The 19,915-nt window shown below is 52.3% G+C and overlaps 4 protein-coding genes across 4 annotated transcripts; 2 read left to right on the plus strand and 2 right to left on the minus strand.

Annotated features, from left to right (window-relative positions):
• Positions 1-370: 370 nt before the first annotated feature.
• Positions 371-4,532, plus strand: B0T23DRAFT_376425 (kinase-like domain-containing protein). The gene is made up of 5 exons (XM_062836953.1): positions 371-878; positions 1,016-1,202; positions 1,274-3,734; positions 3,794-3,998; positions 4,063-4,532. Exons 1-5 carry the CDS (start codon positions 799-801, stop codon positions 4,100-4,102), a joined length of 2,973 nt encoding a protein of 990 aa, XP_062693798.1. The 5' UTR covers positions 371-798; the 3' UTR covers positions 4,103-4,532.
• Positions 4,533-5,658: 1,126 nt separating this feature from the next.
• On the minus strand, positions 5,659-9,144 carry B0T23DRAFT_355242 (fungal-specific transcription factor domain-containing protein; the record flags this gene model as incomplete). Its single annotated transcript, XM_062836151.1, has 2 exons — positions 5,659-7,894; positions 7,955-9,144. The coding sequence occupies 2 exons, from the start codon at positions 9,142-9,144 to the stop codon at positions 5,659-5,661; spliced, it is 3,426 nt and encodes a 1,141-aa protein (XP_062693799.1).
• Positions 9,145-15,462: 6,318 nt separating this feature from the next.
• B0T23DRAFT_376432 (KRI1-like family-domain-containing protein) lies at positions 15,463-17,898 on the minus strand. Its single transcript, XM_062836954.1, has one exon. It carries the CDS (start codon positions 17,805-17,807, stop codon positions 15,645-15,647), a length of 2,163 nt encoding a protein of 720 aa, XP_062693800.1. The 5' UTR covers positions 17,808-17,898; the 3' UTR covers positions 15,463-15,644.
• Positions 17,899-18,167: 269 nt separating this feature from the next.
• Positions 18,168-19,443, plus strand: B0T23DRAFT_107159 (ras family-domain-containing protein). Its single transcript, XM_062831797.1, has 3 exons — positions 18,168-18,525; positions 18,594-18,657; positions 18,718-19,443. Exons 1-3 carry the CDS (start codon positions 18,451-18,453, stop codon positions 19,287-19,289), a joined length of 711 nt encoding a protein of 236 aa, XP_062693801.1. The 5' UTR covers positions 18,168-18,450; the 3' UTR covers positions 19,290-19,443.
• Positions 19,444-19,915: the final 472 nt, after the last annotated feature.

The raw sequence follows: 19,915 nt of genomic DNA on the forward strand, positions 1-19,915 counted from the left end.
AATACGAGATGGACCATTGATGTGATTTGGGGTGTCAAAGTTGAACTTGCTGCCAGTCATGTTGATGGGAATCCCAACCGCCAAGACGACTGTTTCAGCGGTCGTTGGCAGACGCCAAGTGCCTGTAGCAGGGCAAAGGAGGGCGCTGTGGACGGACACACTGCAGCCGAGGCGGACAAGTCGGCCAGGTGGGGAACGGGACGCGGGGCTCCATCGGGCTTAGCGGATCCCGTCCAGTTCAATGTGCCGTTACGTGCGGGTGTGTTGTTGTATCGACCTAACAATTGGATTCCCTTCAGTGGACTGCGGCCCCCCCTGACAGCAGTGACGGCCAACCTCCACCTTCGGAACACCACTTGACACCACCCACCCTGGCGAGAGGAAGTGGTTTTGGTGTCCTTCTTGGGAATACCTAACTACTACCTCTACCACCACCACCACACTTCAGTCTCACTTGTCAACAACATAACGAGTAACGACCTAAGCGCGCCCGGCCCCGTCAGCCATGCCCCAGCAGCCCTACGCCGTCGACTCCGTTCATGTTCAAGTCCGATGAAGGCATTGCTGCGCATGCATGCCTTGCTGCCCTCTGTATCCGTCCATTCTCCAGCCAGCCAGCTCCAGTTCCCAGTTAGCTTCCGTCTAGACTGAGTGTACCTAGCTGTTCGATTCTCCCACCTACGCCTACGCCTAACACGCCTACGCCTCGCTTCACCACTTCAGCCTTGCCAGACATCGACTCTTTCCTCCCATAATCTCCGAGTCGATCTGCGGTCGACCCTCGTTGCGCCATAACCAATGTCTTGGGACTTGTTAAAGCGGTTCCTCGAGAGCGACGTCTTCAACCAAAACCCCTTTCTCTCCGTCTCCTACCTCTCGTCAGTCAGCCATTCCGTTTTGCCAAGATTCGCTACCCCCCCTCCTCCTCCTCCTCCTCTTTCTCTCCTCCTCACTCGGCGCGGCGCGTATCAGTACTGGCCTAGCAAGACACACACTAACATGACCGCACCGCCAGACGATATGCCGACCACATAGGAATTCACTATGTGCTGTGCAGCAAGCTGCGCCAGTTCCCCTACGAGGACATCGAGTTCTTCCTCCCTCAGCTATGTCACCTTATCATCAGCATCGACAATGAGTCCATGGCCCTGGAGGAGTTTCTCCTCGATCTATGCGAGGAGTCGGTCACAGCAGCCTTGTTGGTGCGCAGCCCTCTATACACCATCTGACGCTTTACACGACTACGAATTGCTGATATCTCGCCCGCTCGCAGACTTTCTGGCTCTTCCAAACATACCTACACGACCTATCCTCTAATCCACAGGCCAATGCCTTCAAAACATGCCAGAGAGTGTACAACAAGGTGCAGCATATTGTCTTTGGCGTCTCCGACAGTGCAAGGAACGAGAAGATTACGGAAAACGCTTTGCCGGTGACTGTCCTAGGGAGCTTCGTTCTCGCCAGTATCGCCGCCCCGTTTCTCCCCCATTGGGCTGGCCCGCTGGCCGTCGCGCAAGCCAGAAAGCCCCGCCCTCAAGTCATCGAACCTGTGTCGGACGCTACTCCCGTCAACGCCGCCCCACCTACTCGCGCGCACACCGTCACTGCTGGTACAACAAAATCGAGACGGGCAAAGGAGGCCCGCCTGACAAGCTCGTCGGACCATCAGCTCCAGAGCAACAGCCCGGTGGCGCATCGCCCCAAGCCCAAGATCAAGGAACCTCAGCCTGACTCCCGGCCGACGTCTTCGGGGTCTTCTATCAAAACGCCGGTAGAGTCTAAGCGACCTACTCCTTTCGATTCCAACGTCTTGGAGGCACGCCTTAGTTCATCTTCGCTGCCTCTACCAACGTCGAATGCCAATTCTCCAGGTCTTGTACACAGGCCGACCACTCCGGCCCTGCGGCCAACGACTGGAGTGAACAGGAGGCACTCCCACCATGTCAAGACGCTCTTGAACCAAGCGGACATGAGCCGCACACAAAAAATGCGGCTACTAAAACAAAACTACTTCCACTGCCAAACGGCATTCCTGACCGCACTGGAGGATATTTCAAATCGACTGGTAATAGTACCAAAGGCTGCACGCCTAAGTGCCCTACGCGCTGAGCTGGCTTTAATCGCTCAAGAACTCCCGGCCGAGGTCGATATCCCAGTCATCTGCCCTCCTACTTTGGTCAACGGCTCTCCTTCGCAAAGCCGACATCACAGGATAGTCCGTCTCAATCCGGCTGAGGCCACGGTACTGAACAGTGCTGAGAAAGTGCCGTTCCTGCTTATGGTTGAGATTTTGAGGGAAGATCTCACATTTGACCCGGATTCTCAAGATAACCAGAGACTTCTGACACAGCTTTTGGCCGAACAAGGAACCAGGAGGCGGATTTTTGACCTTTCCGAGTCTTCTAGGATACCAGCCACGCCCCGTTCTCAGGAGCCCGTCATCGATAGTGTTTTTGAGCCTTCCTCGGGGGATCTAGGGCACTCGCCACTAATAAAACCGTTCAACGACGAGCCCTTTGCCATACAGCATAACCCCGTTCCTGGCGGTCTCCGTCATGCTGCCACTACTGGGACCAGCTCGACACAATTCGTTGACCTGACGTCAACGCCTCGCAGTTCTGGCACTTCGGGATCCTCTACCCCACCTTTCAGGAGGATGACCCTCCAAAGTCCGCGCAACAACGCGGCCGACCAACCTGATTTTTCTGCCCTTGCCATCCATATGCGGACAGCCTCGCAAATGTTGGCGCAGTTGGATGCAACAAGTGGCAAGCGGCCGCGTCATGAAGTGGCCGCAATCAGGGCAAAGATTATTGCCAGCATGCAGAGTCTGGAAGAGGAGAGTTTTGAAGTCCATGATAGCCAAGGGCCGACCTTTGACATGATTATGGCCAAGGCCAGTGCAGAAAACGTTATCAACGGCAATGTCGCCACGGACGAAGAAATCGAGGCTCCCCTGGAGAAGGTCGAGTCTAACGTGAATCCGAACGCCGGTCTAGCAAGGATGGAGAACGATATCAAGACAGGCGGTCTCCAGCGTAAGGGCGATCGTGATGATCCCAGCGCTGCCGTCTTTGGAGAAGCTTGGGAGATGAAGAAGGAGCGTATCCGCAAGTCTTCTCCCTACGGCTGGATGAAGAACTGGGATCTGGTTAGCGTCATCGTGAAAACGGGTGCGGATCTCCGTCAGGAGGCATTTGCCTGCCAGCTGATCCGCGTGTGCCACAAGATCTGGGTAGAGCACAACGTGCCCGTCTGGGTGAAGCTCATGCGCATTCTCGTTACGGGCGAATCATGCGGTCTGATAGAGACCATTGCCAACGGCGTATCTCTGCACTCGATCAAGCGCAGCCTGACACTGGCTACGGTCGAGTCCGGTCAAAACCCTAGGAGGAGGATCGCGACGCTCAAGGACCATTTCGTCAAGGCGTTCGGTTTGCCTGAGAGCCAGGCGTACAGGTCGGCTGTGGACGCGTTCAAGAGGTCGCTGGCGGCGTATAGCATCATCTCATATGTGCTTCAGCTGAAGGATAGGCACAACGGTAACGTCCTTATCGATAATGAGGGGCACATCATTCACATTGACTTTGGCTTCATGCTGTCAAACTCGCCCGGTTCGGTTGGGTTCGAGGCGGCGCCGTTCAAGTTTACATATGAATATCTGGATGTGCTGGGTGGCGTGGACTCGCAGGATTTTGCAGACTTTAAGCAACTCTGCAAACAGGCTTTCCAGGGTGAGTTTCTCTCTCTCTCATCAATCGTACCAGGCATAGATAACTAACGACTGTTATAGCACTCCGTCGTTCAGCAGACAACATCATCGACCTCGTGGCCATGATGGGTCGAGAATCCAAGATGCCTTGCTTCGGCGCGGGCATCTCGCAGGTAACGACCTCGCTCAGGGCAAGGTTCCAGCTGCAGCTGAGCAAAGACGAGGCGGAACAATTTGTGGAGACAGATCTAATTGCCAAGTCGTTGGGAAGTTATTATACGCGACTGTAAGTTGTTCAGGACAATTGCTGATCCGAGTGAAATGGGATGCTAACAAAAGGCGTGAAACAGTTACGACACTTTCCAGTATAGAACACAGGGTATCTACTAGACAGATTTGAAGGATCTACAAGGGCGATTAGTCCCGTGTATGGGATATATCACCTGAAACAGAAGATGCGAATGGGGAGGAGGGACGGAAGAAATTTAGAGAGGAATGAATGGAAAGGTCGGATGAAAGAACGTATGGGTCGGTAATGGGATGAATGGAGACAACAAGGTGGAAATACCCCTTCGTTTTGTATGAATGAGGGCATGGGAGGATCTAAACGTATATATCACACGGTGTGTTCCCGATGTCAAGGCTCGGCAAACTCCATAACGGAAGAAGGCGAAGAGCGGAGAAGAAGTGTCGAATTTTGGAAGGGAAAGTTCAATCAATTCAAGAAAGGGCATCTCGGCGGCGTTCATAATGGGTACCATAGAGGCTTTATGGATTATGATAGTGTCTTATCATACTAGTTACTATTCTATAAGCGGCATCCATGTGTTTACAAATCTTTGGATTGTCTGTTTGGCTTGCTGTCTTTGAGTTTGTTGCCTTGACGTCTTTGCTCACTCTCTCCGTCACTTTATGGTCTTTTCCCGTTCATTCGTTCGTTTCTTGTTCGTTTCGTATCTCTATAGATTGGGGTCTTTTTTACATCGTCTGAACTTATAAACCTTTGTTCAAGTGATGATGGTTTACTTATATGCGGTTGTCATAAGCCATTCTATAGTGTTGTTCTTGTTCTTCTTTTTTTTTTTTTTTTTCTTGTTTTGTCTCTCTCGCTCTCCCTCTCTCTCCGAGAGATGGGAGTTAGTCGTGTATCAGAAAAAAAAGAAAAATTCCGAATAGCAGTTTGCTTGTTTTGTTTCCACTTCTTGCATTCTATCTTCTTCTCCCACTTACTTTTTTCCTTTCTTTCTTTCCGCTTTATTGGTTTTCCTCCATCCTCTTTTAGGCGCTATGCTGGACTCACGAAACAGGTTCGATGTCAGAAGATAGTCAGTAATGATTTAACAATTGAAATCCATCCACGTCAGACGACTACCTAGAATGGTAATGGGCAAAAAGGTGAATTTCTTTTTCATGATACATACCATATTTACTCAAGGGCTGTTTGTTCAAAGAGCAGTATTCATATCAACGAACGTCTGTTCTGTTCTTCTGTCTTTATGGTATTACCTAATCCTGATACGCCCGCCCGCCCATCGTACCCCTATGCCCCCGAACCCCCCATACCCTTTCCCCCCGAATTGACCTTCCGACACCCCCATGTGGAAAAGATAGTTATGTAGTTAAAAAAAAAAAAAAGAAAGATAAGACAAAAAGAGACCGATCAGCTCGCTCTTCTATGATCGCTTGCTTTGCTCTCTCTCTCTCTCTCTTTCCCGCCCGCCTACGTCTGTTGAAACACCCGACGTAAAAAACAAAGAAACTAATTATGATAGAAAAAGGTATCATGTATACATCACACTACCAGTGGCATCGATCGTTGTTGTTCGTCCCGGATATCCAAAAAAAGAAATTGGCCGTTATCCAAAAATTCGCCCGGTCCATCCTTCCTTCCTGTATCACTCATAACTCATCATCCTTTCTAGAAAAAGGAAATCGCTTTCCCCCACTTAATGCCCATGATGCATCCCTCCCATTCCCCCACCACCACTGCCACCACCTCCGCCAGCACCCACCCCAAACATCCCCGCAAAACTATCCAACCCTCCACCGCCCAATGCTCCTCCAAGACCGCCCAGCGTATCCCCCCCAATCTCCGGCGGCTCCATATTAAACGGCATAAACCACGCCGAGCTCGGCTCGTTCGAGAACGCTGCATGCAACCCGTCTGGCCCGTCCCTCCCATTCTCACTATCATGCCCCCCTCCCCACCCCCCAGCACCACCACCACTGCCGCCGCCGCCGCCGCCGCCGCCTACCAGCCCTGGCTCATGGTGTAAGCCGGCAGATGTGGGACCGCCGTAGGCGCCAAAGACGAGCTGTCGGTCCAGGTGGCTCATGCCGTGGGCGTGAGCGGCGCCGAGGTGGGCGGGGAGGGAGAAGGGGTCGGGAGGGAAGAAGGAGCCAGGGTGGTGGTGGGAAAGGTGGGCGTGGGAGACACCGACGGGGGAGACGGGGGAGAAGTGCGCTTGTTGTTGAGCTTGGACGGAGAGGGAGTTGAAAGAACCGGGTGGACCGCTGGTTTGGATGGGTGAGGGGCCGGCGCCGGAGAAGTTGCGTTGGTGTTGCAGGCGGGCGGCATGAATTTGTTCGGCGGTTGGTGGAGGGTGGTGTTGTTGATGTGGGGAGAAGTCGGCTTGTATGGGGTCGGGGCCGTTGGGATGGTTCTGCTGTGGTAGGCCGCTGATTTTGCGTGTCATGGCTTTGCGTTTGAGTTGTTGTTGTTGTTGGGCTTGTTGCTGCTGTCGTGATGTTGTTGACCCGTTCACGCTACCCCCGTCCCCACCGCCGGCTTGTGGGGAGAGCGTGGTGAAGAACTCCTCGACTGTATGCAGCTCGGGCTTCTGTTCCAGAACTGCATCGTCGCCTTTCTCCTTCTTCTTGTAGATGGCGGGGTCGAGAAAGTCGGACTGCGAGACACCGTGGGGATAACGGTCAAACCAGTCGCCGTATTGGAAGATGGATGTCGGGTTCTCGTTTGCGGGTGTACCCTGCCTGGCAGCATCGGCACAGGTCCGGTACTGCTCCCGTAGGTTCTCTGACATCCAGTGGAACATGCCCCAGTACTTCTTCATCTTGGATAGGAACTTGACGTTGGTGGCCAGGTTGCGCTTCGATGTTGCCTCTAGCGTTGGGTTACCCGAAAAAATTCCAAATATGTGCACGGTACTGGACAGGAAGGCACAATATCCTGTAAAGGGAGCAGTTACAAAGTGTGATTCAGCATCCTTCAACAGCTCCGATACCCTGTTAGCAGCAGCGAATGCTTTGGCGCCTGCTTTCGTCACAAAAGCCTTGGGGATTTCCTGGTCTGGTTGACCCCGAGGGGACGAAACAGCAAACCTGTTCATGAACAGGATATTCTGTTGAATCGCGATGTGAAGAAACAGAAATTGGTTGGCCATGTTGTCAGTTTCGTGCAGGTGTAGATTGTCGGGTGTGTATAGTAAAGAGTCGGGCAAATCGGTCAGAATATCCTCTGTCTGTTTAATGAGTTTAGCGTAACCGGATTCGGGACTCCACATAGGATGAGGATCCAGCTCTCTGCCTCCTTGGTTGAGATAGTTGATAATTCTGCCCCAGAGAGAGATTGCCTTGATCATCCAGGCCGCAACACCCAGGTTATCTCTGGCCATTGAAGCATCTTGGTCTTCTAAAAGTGGTCCCAGCACCTCGCCACTCAGGGTTTCTGTTGGACCTGGCATGTCGTACTGGAAGTTCTTTTCCTTGATAGGCAGCGGGACCCGTAACGTCTCCTCCCTTATGAACGTGGGCCGGTCTGTGCCTGAAGAGTTGAAGCGATCCATGAGAAAACATGCCCACATGGTCCTCCTTCGGATCTCGCGATCGATGAAGCTGAGTTGTGTGTTCCCTGCTTGTCGTACGGGATCGTGCTCCAGGTCTTTGTGAAGCTGCAGTGCAAAGGCCATACGGATGGCCTGGCCACCCAATGACCAGCTACGGCCACCATGACATGTGCCAAACTCGTGTAAACCTAATATGAGCAGACATGTGAGAATGGTGATATTGGGCCATTCATATCTCTTTGTCACTATATCGCGGGCTGCGGCCGCCCACTCTTCGCCGCGGAGGAAATTGGGACTTGAGTTCAGTTTCGGATGATGCGAGAAACGTGCCGCAATGGCGCAGACAGAGAGGATTAGGACGGGGGGTAAAGCGCCGGCCCTGTAGTAGCGGACTTGTTAGACAATATGGACTATGACGTCTGATGTGTGGGGGACATACTTCAGCTTCCTCATGAAGCTCGGTTTGTGAAGAAGGTGGTAGGCCTGCCCATAGATGTTTTCAAAGTATACTTCGGCAAGGTGTTCTTGTATTTCCTTGGATGGCAACGCATCCCCGCCTTCCAGCAATAGCTTGCTTTCCTCGGTCTCCTGGATGTGGATCGTAGCAGTCCTGTTTGGCGCGTCAATCTTGGTCTTTGAAGGCCCGCGAGCCCAATTTTCCAAGTCCGAGCCGAATGCTTCGTCAGCGCCGCGCTTCTTGTTGGCTTGCTTCATGTTGTTCAATGTCCCCGGGATGGCAGGCTTGACCACGGCCCTGGTAACGGTAGAGGCACCCTCCTGCTCAGATTTTGGTACGATCTTGATAATCCGTTCCTCCATCCGCTTTAGTCGCTTGTCCAGCATAGCCATGTAGTCGGTTCGTGGTGCGGCCTTGCGAGCCGTGACCTTGTAGACACACGGGATTCGCGATCGGAGACAGTGCTTGCACGCGGGTTTCTCGCCGGAACACCGGATCTTCTTGCGTCGACATGCTATACAAGCCAGTGGAAGACGCTTTCGTTCCTTTCCGGCTTTTGTCTTGAGCTCGCTCCATGCGGGCGTATTGTCCGTTTTGTCCCCCTTGCCCTTTGGCGCCGAGCCATCAACCGAGCTAGCAGTCGCAAGGCCAAATTCATCCACTGTTTCCTCAAGCGAATTACCGGCATTTTGATTGCTATCCGGGGTATTACTTTCGGACATATCCATGCTCTGCTGCCGCTGTCCGCCGTTCCCGGTGTTAGCGCCATTGTTGTTGTAGGTCGAGGTCTGTACCGTGATCGAGTCCATGGACGGTGCGTGGGGAGTTGTCGAGAACACATCAGGGGCATGGTCGTCGAAAGTAGCGGAGCCGAGGCCGGTCATGGGCGAGCCATCTAGGTCGTCGTCATAGTGGAACTGGAAATCGGCATAGTGGCCATCGACCAAGTCGTGGGCAGCATTGATGCTGCCCAGCGCGTCATTGGAGGTATCCAGCTTGTCGAGAGGGTGGGTTTGGAAGGCGGCAGGGTCGGAGTGCGGCGGGTGACCGTGTGTGTCACCGCCAGCGGGCGCAAAGTCGAGGTCGACGGACGAAAGGCTGTTGTTGTTGTTGTTGTTGTTGTTGTTGTTGTTGTTGTTGTTGTTGAGAGCTTGCGAATCGGCCGGTGGCATTAGGGAAAAAGGGAACAACAAAGTTTGCGGACCGGTTCGCCAGAGAAAAGTCGACTTCTGCGGCGGGATCTGATCGAAAGAAGGTAGCACCGACTATAACAAACCCGGGGAACGGAAGCTGGGATGCTGTCGCAGGCAGGCCAGCAGTGGCCGGGATGGTGATTTGCAATCCGGGGGCTGTTGGGCTCCTTCAGCAACCAGACTCGAGGAATTTGGGGTGCAGTAATTGGCGGACTCCACACTTGTTGCCCCGAAGACACCTCCAGAGGCTCCAGACAGGCCCTAACGGCTCCAATCACCCCAAGCAACTAGCAACGACACTGCTCCACTTCTCCTCGATCTAGGTTGTATTGGAGTCTGTACCTGGTAGGTAGTACGTATGGAGAAGGGGCACAGAAGGGGGTTACTGCGTGCCGGTGAATCAGTATCAGAGACTCGGGGTGTGTCTGGCCATGTCCCTGGCCGAAAGCAGAAGTACCTAGTCAAGAGCATGCAGAATAATATGACTGGGAAAGTGTTGGACAGAGTGAGGTACCAACTAAGAGAAAGAGGATGAGCCTGAGGAGGAGAAGGAAGGGGGAGCTTTGGGAGCGCGGTTCTCGGCACCCCGGAAGGAAAGGCCGGCTGACAATTGATTGGCGTGGTTGTGTGTGTGGGAGACCAACTGGGGTGTACCATAGTGTAACCATCTCACCATAGTACACTAGGTAGTGTAAGTGGACTTCCCTGAATGGACGGGGATGGGAGCCCGAGCAGATGGGGATGTTGGTACACTACACTACCACTGCGTATACCAACCCCAGGATTTCACATCCGCTGATGTGCTTGTCGAGTCTTGTACGTGAATGTATATGTATTGTACACTATGTTGTCAACAAAGGAGTTGAGCGTTTTGTGCCTGAGTATCTCGTTGCAACTTTGTCTGATGCATTTCTTCGGCTTCGCAAGCGGCACTTGTCTCGATATGGATCATGGATCGCCAAGTCTAACATAAAATCTGCGGCCCACATACATTGTAGTGTAGTGGGAAGGCGTTTTCGGCGTTAATTGTGGGGTTATATCAGTACATACATACTGTACTAGGGGCATCAACGTCCATTCAGGAACCATCGAATAAAATGGCGGGAGTAGGGTTGCCTTCTGTAGCAGCTGGTCACCCGCTGACTCTTCTCAGAACTCTGCGTAAACATGCCCGTCTTTGTCCGTATTACCACAGCAGTATTCTTTGTACGCCGCAGCCAAACCCTTCTCGTGACCAACCACACAGCAGGCTGGACCCTATATTGGGGGGTGTACTGCGTATGGCGTGGTCTTGTTGAAATGTACAGTTGTTCTGGCGAGAGCCAACGACAAGAAGACCTCAGCCGGAGATAGGGGCACTATGAGCGAGTTGGAGTTTAAACCATTAAGATGACAGGCTGGAGTTTGTGCAGGAGGATATCCACAGCAAGTGGTCACTTGAGGCTTTTACGGCGCAGATGTAAGTGTAATGTATCCTAGGATGTCTCCATGTGTCAATACTGTGTGCGAGAAACCGTGCTAGCCAAAATATATTGACCGCGGAGAAAGGGCTAGCAGCAACCAATAAGCCCCACGTCTGGCGAACCGATTCGAAAAATAACATGGACCAGATCGCCGCGTTGAGCCGATGATGATTCGCTGGAAATACAGCGGAGCCTCGTGTGTGATTGGCCCCGCGGTGGCAGACCGCAACCTCAGCGATCGATACCGGAGTCTGGCCAACCTGTAGAGTTCGTCTCTCGTCTACACTACCACTTCTCCATGCCAAATGCTGCTGCAACATTTCATCCTCTCCGGTGCGTCTGCATTGGCAGATCTTCACCGTGAAGCTCACCTGCATCATGGTTCCTGCTGCCTTGGCAGACGAGTTTGGTGGGGTTCTCCTTTATCACAACATCTCCATGTCCACCTTCTCTGGGGGCCACATGCTTGCAAAGTCGTAAAGACATCAAGTTTCAAACAGGGCTGTCCAAGGCCTGGGCATGCTGGCATTTCAGGGAGCCAAGCAGGGTACCTCTACCTAGAGCTATCTCCTGAGAAGGTGTCCTGGGGGTCAAACATGGATCGATCTTGTCTCTCCGACTCCGACGCCACGGTTGCTGCCGCTCAAAACCTCGTGGCAGTCTCCGACATTCGGGACCTAGAGAATTTGCACCATCAGCCTAACCATATGGGGGAGCGCTAACACCGGAAGGGCGGATTTGAGCTCTTGAAGACGAGGGAGAGCCTCAACAGAACTGTCACACTATAAACACCTTCAAACTTCGGTGACATGGACAGCAAAGACCCACGCTACACAGCACTCGACGATCGAATGTAACAGCGGCCTCTTAGGCCGAGTGTTTGAATGTGCATAAGGGTGCCAAATTCCGAGAATACGCCGGGATTGGTGAAAACTGGCGACTGACACTTTACACATAGGATAATCTTCAGAGGTAGGTTGCTCTGGAGTCAAGCCGACGGAGAGGGAGGGACTCGCACACTCACACACCGAAATGCTTCAACGAAGTGGGCAAGGTGAGGAAAGGCAATTGGTTATTTGACCCCCACCCACAACTGAAGAGTGTCACTTGTTCTGAATAGGGACATTTCGTTTGCTCGTTCGAGTTTCAGTCCAATGTCCGAATGCCAGCTTCACATATTAAGCATTGGGATCGACTGTCGGAAATGTGGAAATGGATGAACCTTGACAGTGTTAAAATCGCATGTCTGAGAATCAAAAGAAAAAGACTGCGACGGTCCTGTCCAAGAAGAGGAAAACGATGAGTACGCCTTCATCCCACACGGTTCGTACTTAGAGAGGTATTGTCGAATGAGATCACAAACAGGCATGAACAAGCAGTCAGGGCGGGCTAGCAACTTCCATGGCCCTCAGGCTGTTAGTGCATCAAGCAGCTCGTTCCTTCCACTCCACCTCCTCACGGAGATGAACAAATTCGCAACTGAATGGTCGGTGCAGTGTCGCTTCACTTTACAGATTTGCAGGTGCAGACTGCGGACCATCACTGCTTGGAGGAGCCCCTCCTTCTTGCGCACTATCGTGAAAATCCCCATGTTGCACCCCATGCTCCCGCGTTGGCCTCTACCCAGAGCCTACTGTAAAGCGATGACGGGATTCTGATCAATCTTCGTTCCTCCCACGATGTTTATCTTTGACATTCCCCCCAATTTAACCTCCTTCTCCAGCACGTTTTCATCAACTCTCGCCTTCCTTAGTTCCGACCTCCTCCTCAACATCTAGCCGCCATGATTATTCCGGGTAAGCTCAACTGTCTTTGACGTTGCAAGCGCTTTGCAGATGGGTACAGAGGGGCCACGGGTTGCAATGCTTCGCATCCTCCCCATGTCGTGCTCTCTCGCATTCTCTGCCTCTGAAGCGCCACATTGGGCGGGAGCAGCGCGGAGGAGTGGGCAAGGCATGGTTGTGTTCACAAGAGGCCAGGCATCAACCAGGAGAGGGTCACACTGCTCGTTTATTTTGTCTTTTACCTTATTGCACGAATACCACACTACCAACAGTTTACGTGGTCGATGAAGAGCTATCGAGAACCTGACCCGCTTGCAACAGCGGACGGAACATCTAACAAAGCCAAGCAGCACATGACTCTCTTCATCAATGCTGGTACTATGGCTTTTCGCTGAAAACTGATAACCTTTTGACCCTCGCATTTCTCAAGGGGGCAAGCACTTCTGAAGTAATTCGGCCGCTTGAAGATGACAAGAGTGCGGTGCCATCCAGTCTCGCCACTCTTTGGATATTAGCCCTCTGCATTGCAGAATTAAGTAGGTTGGCAGTCCATGCCCTTATCGGCCTGCCTTTTTGCGTTGCTACACCGAGTGACTGTAGACTAAGGTAATCAACAATTATCCGAGGTGTGGAGGGGTTTCTGTTCCAGTAAGCAAGGGATGAATGCTGCGCAACAGAACAAGCTCGGTATCATCAAGAAACAAAGCTGTTACAACGGAGTCGTTTTTAGAAAAATTTGCACAACCACTCCCAGACCAGCCAATGTTTCCCATTCGACGACCCAGCTCACACAATAGATGAGTGCTTTTCGGAGCTTGAACATGATGGTGACGCCAAGCCTGCCACTGAGGACTGTTGTACGGCCGGTTTACGAGGAATCATGTCATCTTATCGCGAAGGATTCATGGTGCAGAATCCTTTCGGATCTGAGAACCATAACCCAAGCCCCCTTGCGTTACACAGAAGCGAAATATTACTGATCAGACTTGGCTCTTCTGAGAGATCTTCTAGAGCAAAAACAAAAAGAAAGCCTTTCTCTCACGTGGGAGAAAAAAAAGCAAAGTGGCGGTTTGATCCCGATGAATGAGAGCATGGAGAAAGCCTTGACTGCCCTGGTCACGCTAACATCAGACATCGTCCCTCTACACTGCCTCTTCCGAGACAAAATATATGAAACCAACCAATAGGTTAGGTGAACAAGTCCGCTACCGCTCGCCAAGAAACCTTTCCTTTTTTTTTTTGGCTCTTTTTTTTTTCAATTAATTTTGGGTTTTTTTTTATTTTCATTTTTTTTTTTTATTTTTTTTTTTATTTTTTTTTTTAATTTTTATTTTTTTCAAAAAGAAGAGGGCCGTTGCAAGATTGTGAAAGGGATTACATCAATTCGAAAAGACGTCGACTAGAGTCCCATTTGGATATTTCATCCACGACTTGCCTAGAACTCAAGATGAGAGGTGTAACAAAAGGAGTATATCCAAGGTTTCATATCAAGTCAAAGGTCTCAACTATTTTGTCCAGGACGAGAGACTGCCTTCCACCAGCGCTCCCAAAGAAGAAAGGGTAACAAAAGCTACGAAAACTGCATCCACGTCGAAGCCAGACTAACGAGCTACGGTGACAATGGTGACACATAACCAACAATAAAGAGGCTACGTCTCCGTCAGCCCGCGGAAGCACCTCAGCTTATGTGCATGGAAGGAAGACTGGGCATACCCTGACCAGCTCCTACTATGGTATACTGGTACAATTTCCATTTCTCTAGAAGGAGTAACTTGTCCGATTCATCATATCATATTCTGCAACTTAATTCAGATTTCAAGGACTATTCGAAACGATGAATATAAGCTTGAAAGTAACAGCAATGTTTTCATGTGTTTTTGTCTTTACCTACTAAATAGGGACAAGCATTGAAGTTAGGCACCGTCCTATCAAGACCTTTTATTCATCTTAAGTCCAACAGACCAACCAAACCCCATTCAACACCTTTTCCGATTAAAAGAGGTTAACCCCGGAGAGAAGGATTTCCGTGTAACCATATAGCTGCGGAGCTGCGTAAGCGGGATGGAATCATTCAGCCCAGCACCCCAGCACCCCAGTTCCAATTCCAGTTACCAGTTTCAAATGATGAGTCGCGGGATGGCGTCTGTCCGGACCTTGTGTTTTTTTGATCCAGATCCACACACTTAGGTATCCATGGATGAATGAATGAATGGGAAATCGAAAATGGACTAGAAAGCTATCTGCTCATGATAGGAGAGCAGGGTAGGAATTCCCATGTTTGGGGGAATGGGATTTTTTGGACTTTGATGAGGGATGGGAACGGATATCGATGGGGATGGGGATGGGTCAGATTTACTGGGTGGGATTGACAAGGGGGGTGACTAGGTAAGCACTTGCACCTGATTTGAGTTCCTAAGGACCATTATACTTGGAATGTAAAAGATGTTGAGTAGGTAGATAGATGTTGTGAGGGTTGAGGGGTGAGATGTGGTGAGGTGTGGCATATACACAAAACTGTTCATATGCGGACTCACTTCCTATGATGATATTGTCCTTGGCACTAACTAGGTTATGGGTTTGAAGACTAGACTAGTCACTCGGTCGTGCCGCAAACAACAGGAAGACTTAAGAAATGTCCTTTGCACGGACGACGATAATGCTATCAGGAAATCGTAACGAGGCTACCTAGACGCAAGGGATCGGCGTTTGACTTGCTGGTTATTCTGCCAGAGTGGCCAACAACATGAGAAGAGGCTGAAGTTGGTTGTATGGTAGTGGCCAACAGAGTAACGACTGGAAGGCAGGGCCAGATGTTAGGGAGGTCGAAAGTGCACAAGAAAGAGAGAAAAGAGAATGGAAGAGAGGAAAGGGTGGCGATGACGGATTTTAAAAACAGGACGGGCGCTCCGTCTCCGGGGGGAAAGGGGAAGGGGAGGAGAAGGGGAGTGTCTCTTCTCTTCAGGAAAGCATGAAGACAACTTGAACACCATCTGAGTGTCATGCTGGGTATGGAACTGAGTAGGTATCGAAGGCGAGGATGAACTGCGAGATGAGAGGAAGCATCGAGTATTGGTATAGCTAGTTCTAACTTTGTATGATTTCTCCGTAACACCGCGATGCAAATACGCCTTCTAGAGTAAACTAAACGATACAAAACCCTAAGCAGAACAAACAAACGTGACCGCCACTGCCTGTCGAACTATACTGACAATTGAACTGACAACGAAGCACTCTAGGCCTCGACCTTCTCACCGTCCTTCTTGTTCTTGCTTCTCTTCCTCTTCTTTTTCCTCTCTCCCTCAATGATATTATCCGCTCCCTGTTCACCAGCGGCAGTCTCCTTCTTCTCTTCCTTCTTCTCCTCCTTCTTCTTCTCGCCACTCTTCTTCCCATCCTTGTTCTCACCCCTCTTCTTATGCTTAACTGCACTCTCGTCCTTCTTGCCAAGGGGCGTACCATCCTCGTCCAGCGCCTCGAACCCAAAGGTAGGGCCAGTCGCTTCGTACTCCCTGCCAAACGTCTCGCGACGCCACTGCCTGAGACGGGCCTTCTTACCAAGCTTCTTGCGTTCCTTGCGCTTCTTCTCGGCGTCGCGGAAAGTAGCCAGCTTCTTGAGGCCGGCGAACTCGTTGAGCGCGGCGTCCGAGGGCGCCAACAAGATATCGCGCGCCGTCATGCCGAACGAGACGGGCGAGGTCTCGCGGTAGCGGAACGGGAACAGGTTCTCCTTGTACTTCTTATCCTTAGGGGCGGAAAGCGCGCGAGGAGTGTCGAGTTCCATCTTGGTATCGACCAAAGCTTCGAGCTTGGCCAGTTCCGCCTTGGCTGCCCGCTTGGAGGCTTGCTTCTCCTTCTTGATGTCGGCGGTGGTCTTGCGCTTCTTGGAGGGACGGCCTTCGTCTTCATCGGCGGAGAGGTCGGAGCCGAGGTCGGCATCCTCGTCTTCGGCTTTTTGGTCGTCGCCGTTGGGCTTGGGGAGATCTAGATCAGAAAGGACAACATCGGGCGCGTCGTCGAAGTCGGGGATGATGTCCTTGATGTCGATATCGTCGTCCCACTCTGGCTTCTTGGGCAGCTTCTTCTTCTTCTTCTTGGATTTGCCGTCCTCGTTGTCCTCGTCGTCCTCCTCGTCGCTGCCGGACACGTCGCCTTCTCCCTCGGCGTAGTACTCCTCGCCGAACTGCTTGCGCATCTCTTCCTCCCACCGGTCGTTGTCCCAGGCGTCCTCGAGGAACTTCATCCACTCCTCGTCGGACAGCTCCTTGCCGGTGAGACCGGCAGCCTTCTTGATCTTGGATAGCTTCTCGGCCGCCTCGTCAATCTTGAGACGACGCAGACGAGCACGCTCCTCCTCACGCTGCTTCTTCTCGGCCTCCTTACGCTCCTTCTCGAGCTGTCTCTGCTTCTTTCTGCCCGTGAGCTCCTCCTTTCTGACCGACTTGGCGTTGGCCAGGTTACGCGAGTACGTCTTGAGCAACTCGTTGCTCTTGTTGGGGTCCTCGAACCGCATGTTGTAGGCGTGCTCAAACTCCTCGGCCATCTCGGGGAAGTTGTCCTCGCCCTCGTCCGACTCGAAAGCCTCCCAGCGCGAGCCGTCGGCGGGCGCCCAGGCCTTGGACTGCATGAATTTGGAAAGGAACTCCTCGGGGTTCTTGTCAGCGTTCTTGACGTCGAGCTCGTTAAGATCAATCGCTTTGGCGCGCGATGGGTGAACGCCGTTCTCGGTAGGCGCCTCCTCCTTCTTGACGGGCTTGATGAAGGCGTCGTCGTCGCTCCACTCCTCGTCTTCGCCGACAGCGGCATTGATCTCGGACAGAATGTTCTGCTTCAGGTTGGCTTGTTCCTCGGCATAGGTCTTGGGCTTGGGCGCGTCATCTTCATCGGCACCGATGTCACCGGCCATGTACCTCTCGCGGTGGTAGTCGCGCAGGGTCATGGGCTTCTCCTTCTTCTCCTTGACGGGCTGGCCCTCGGCGTCAATTGGCGTGTAGAAAACGGCCTCCTTGTCGTAGATGCGGGGGTCCCTCTTCTTGATGGCTTCTAGGGTGGCGTTGATTTCGGCGTCGAGGTCCTCGGTGACAAGGAAGCCCTCATCGTCTTCGGTCTCGTCTTCGGAAGAGTCCTCTTCGTCCTCGTCTTCGCCTAGCCCACCCTCCTTCTTGGACTTGAACTTTTCCTCGAGACGGTGGAGTTCCTCGCGCTTCTTGTTGTGCTCAAAACGGCGGGCGTACTCCTCATTGATCTTGAGGTCGGCAGTGGTGCCGAGGGTGGCACCGCCGTCCTGCTCGTCTTCGCTGGAGGCATCATCGTCGAACAGACCCTTTCTAGGCACAATGGGATCGGTATTGGCGCCTGTGACTCTGGCTTTCGCCGCTTTTGACTTTGGGCGAGGCATCTTGAGGTCGGCTAGATTTGAAGATGCTAGGGCGAAGGGGTGGAAAGTCAATCCTGGCGCATAAAGGATGGAAGACTTCGTTGCGACTTTGACGCCCCCAAATTTTCGTGAACTTTTTAGTGGGGCCCTTTTCAAAGCCCAGTTCCCTACAGCTGGTGGTACATACCTATGTAGTCCAATTTGCCTGCCGCCAGATTGCGCACGGTTCACAAAGGCATACATATGTGGCTATGAATCTTGGCATGGAGGGGAAGTTGGAGTCCACTCACAGCGCAAGCGAGGGGGGACATCGAGGACATGCGACGCCTGCCCGTGGCCCGATGCCTGCTGGATCCCGGCGAGCCTGGCTTTCCGACTGGGAGGGAACAAGCTCCATCCATTCACTCTCATTGCTGCCGTCGGGTCTACCTATCACGTCACACTCCGATTCCCAACCTACCCATCAACGAACGATCCATCTTCAAACATATTTTGTCTTCCAACAGGCAGCCGCCCAACGTCCTCCCTTCCACCACTGCTCTGTCGCTGTCGCATTTTCAAAAGATAGCCGTCCTTGTTGCCATTACTTGCTGGAGTTGCTCGCTGCCGCAAGCCCCGCCGTTTCCACAACCCATCCACCCAGATTTATAACAACATCACAACAATGGCCGATACGAACGCGCCCAAGCCGAGCAGCAGCGTCAAGCTGGTGCTTCTAGGTGAAGCTGCTGTCGGAAAGGTGCGCAGTTTTCTGCTCCAAAACCACCATGCGCGAGAAACACATGCCTAACACAAATCGTTCCACAGTCGTCGCTCGTCCTCCGATTCGTCAACAATGACTTCCAAGAGAACAAGGAGCCCACGATAGGAGGTTAGTTCCTGAAGTCATGACAACTTTCTTTGCACCAGTCTAGCTGACACTTTTTTGCAGCCGCCTTCCTAACCCAGAAGTGCAACCTGCCCACGAGGACGATCAAGTTCGAGATTTGGGATACCGCAGGCCAGGAGCGCTTCGCCTCTCTAGCGCCCATGTACTACCGCAACGCCCAAGCCGCCCTTGTCGTTTACGACCTGACGAAACCTACTTCACTCATCAAGGCCAAGCACTGGGTCGCCGAGCTCCAGCGACAAGCGTCTCCCGGCATCGTCATCGCGCTCGTGGGCAACAAGTTGGATCTGACCAGCGACTCGGCCGGCTCTGCCGAGGTTTCCGGAGGCGGCGACGAAAATGCGGAGGATTCGGGCGACGCACGCAAGATCTCGACCGACGAGGCCAAGGCATACGCCGAGGAGGAGGGTCTCTTGTTCTTTGAGACTTCGGCCAAGACCGGACATAACGTCACCGAGGTTTTTACAGCCATTGCGAACGCCATCCCCGAGACGTCGTTGAAGAGCGCGCGTGGGCCTGGTGCCTCGCATGCCGGTGTCAGCCGCACAGAAGAGCAGAGGGTCAACCTTAACGGGCCGCGGGATCTCGAGGCAAAGGAAGGTTGCGCCTGTTAAGGGACGATGGATGGGTGAAGGGAAGGAGGGATTTGGAGAAGATATTGAAGGGGCGGTGCGGATATCCACCAGGAGGGGCTGCGGAGTGGGATACTGATGAGAATAAGGGCGTCCATCTTCCGGTTGACGAACAACAGAGCTTTGCATTTTACAGACGGGTTAACGGAGTGGGCGGTCACATTGGGCGGGTTCATTACGGAGTATGCTTGTTTTCTTCTTTCAATCTTTCAATTTCCATGTCTTATCATCGAAGCAGAATTTACAGACGCAGCAGTAACAGGCTAATGGAGTTTTTGTCACATATCCTTACCTTGGAGCGGGCGGTTCGATGCCTGTTGGTCAAGTTTGCTGGTATCCTTAATTTTTCCATACTCACATACTATGATAAGCCACATCATGAATACAAGACGGAATACGGAAACCTTGTTGGACCTATTACGAATCCGAGCCCTGTGGTCCTGGCATGCCGAGTATGACTGATTCTATTGATAAGGTTAACTAAATCAACACGTTTGGGTGAAGAGTAAGTGCCCACCTTCACTGCGCCTAAACCCATCATCACCAATACGGAATGGCTTCACCACATGCTGCGGCCTACTTGTAATAAACCAAGTGTTCAACTCGTT

Source organism: Neurospora hispaniola (assembly GCF_033458365.1).
Source record: "Neurospora hispaniola strain FGSC 10403 chromosome Unknown B0T23scaffold_3, whole genome shotgun sequence".
Taxonomy (NCBI): Eukaryota; Fungi; Ascomycota; class Sordariomycetes; order Sordariales; family Sordariaceae; genus Neurospora; species Neurospora hispaniola.

Bases quoted from the DNA above. Each gene is read 5' to 3' on its own strand.
- B0T23DRAFT_107159 (XM_062831797.1), top strand. From the start codon at position 18,451: ATGGCCGATACGAACGCGCCCAAGCCGAGCAGCAGCGTCAAGCTGGTG. The intron at 18,526-18,593 runs GTGCGCAGTTTT...ATCGTTCCACAG, and splicing joins GTGAAGCTGCTGTCGGAAAG to TCGTCGCTCGTCCTCCGATT. The intron at 18,658-18,717 runs GTTAGTTCCTGA...ACTTTTTTGCAG, and splicing joins CAAGGAGCCCACGATAGGAG to CCGCCTTCCTAACCCAGAAG.
- B0T23DRAFT_376432 (XM_062836954.1), bottom strand. From the start codon at position 17,807: ATGCCTCGCCCAAAGTCAAAAGCGGCGAAAGCCAGAGTCACAGGCGCC.
- B0T23DRAFT_376425 (XM_062836953.1), top strand. From the start codon at position 799: ATGTCTTGGGACTTGTTAAAGCGGTTCCTCGAGAGCGACGTCTTCAAC. The intron at 879-1,015 runs GTCAGTCAGCCA...CCGCACCGCCAG, and splicing joins CTCTCCGTCTCCTACCTCTC to ACGATATGCCGACCACATAG. The intron at 1,203-1,273 runs GTGCGCAGCCCT...GCCCGCTCGCAG, and splicing joins CGGTCACAGCAGCCTTGTTG to ACTTTCTGGCTCTTCCAAAC.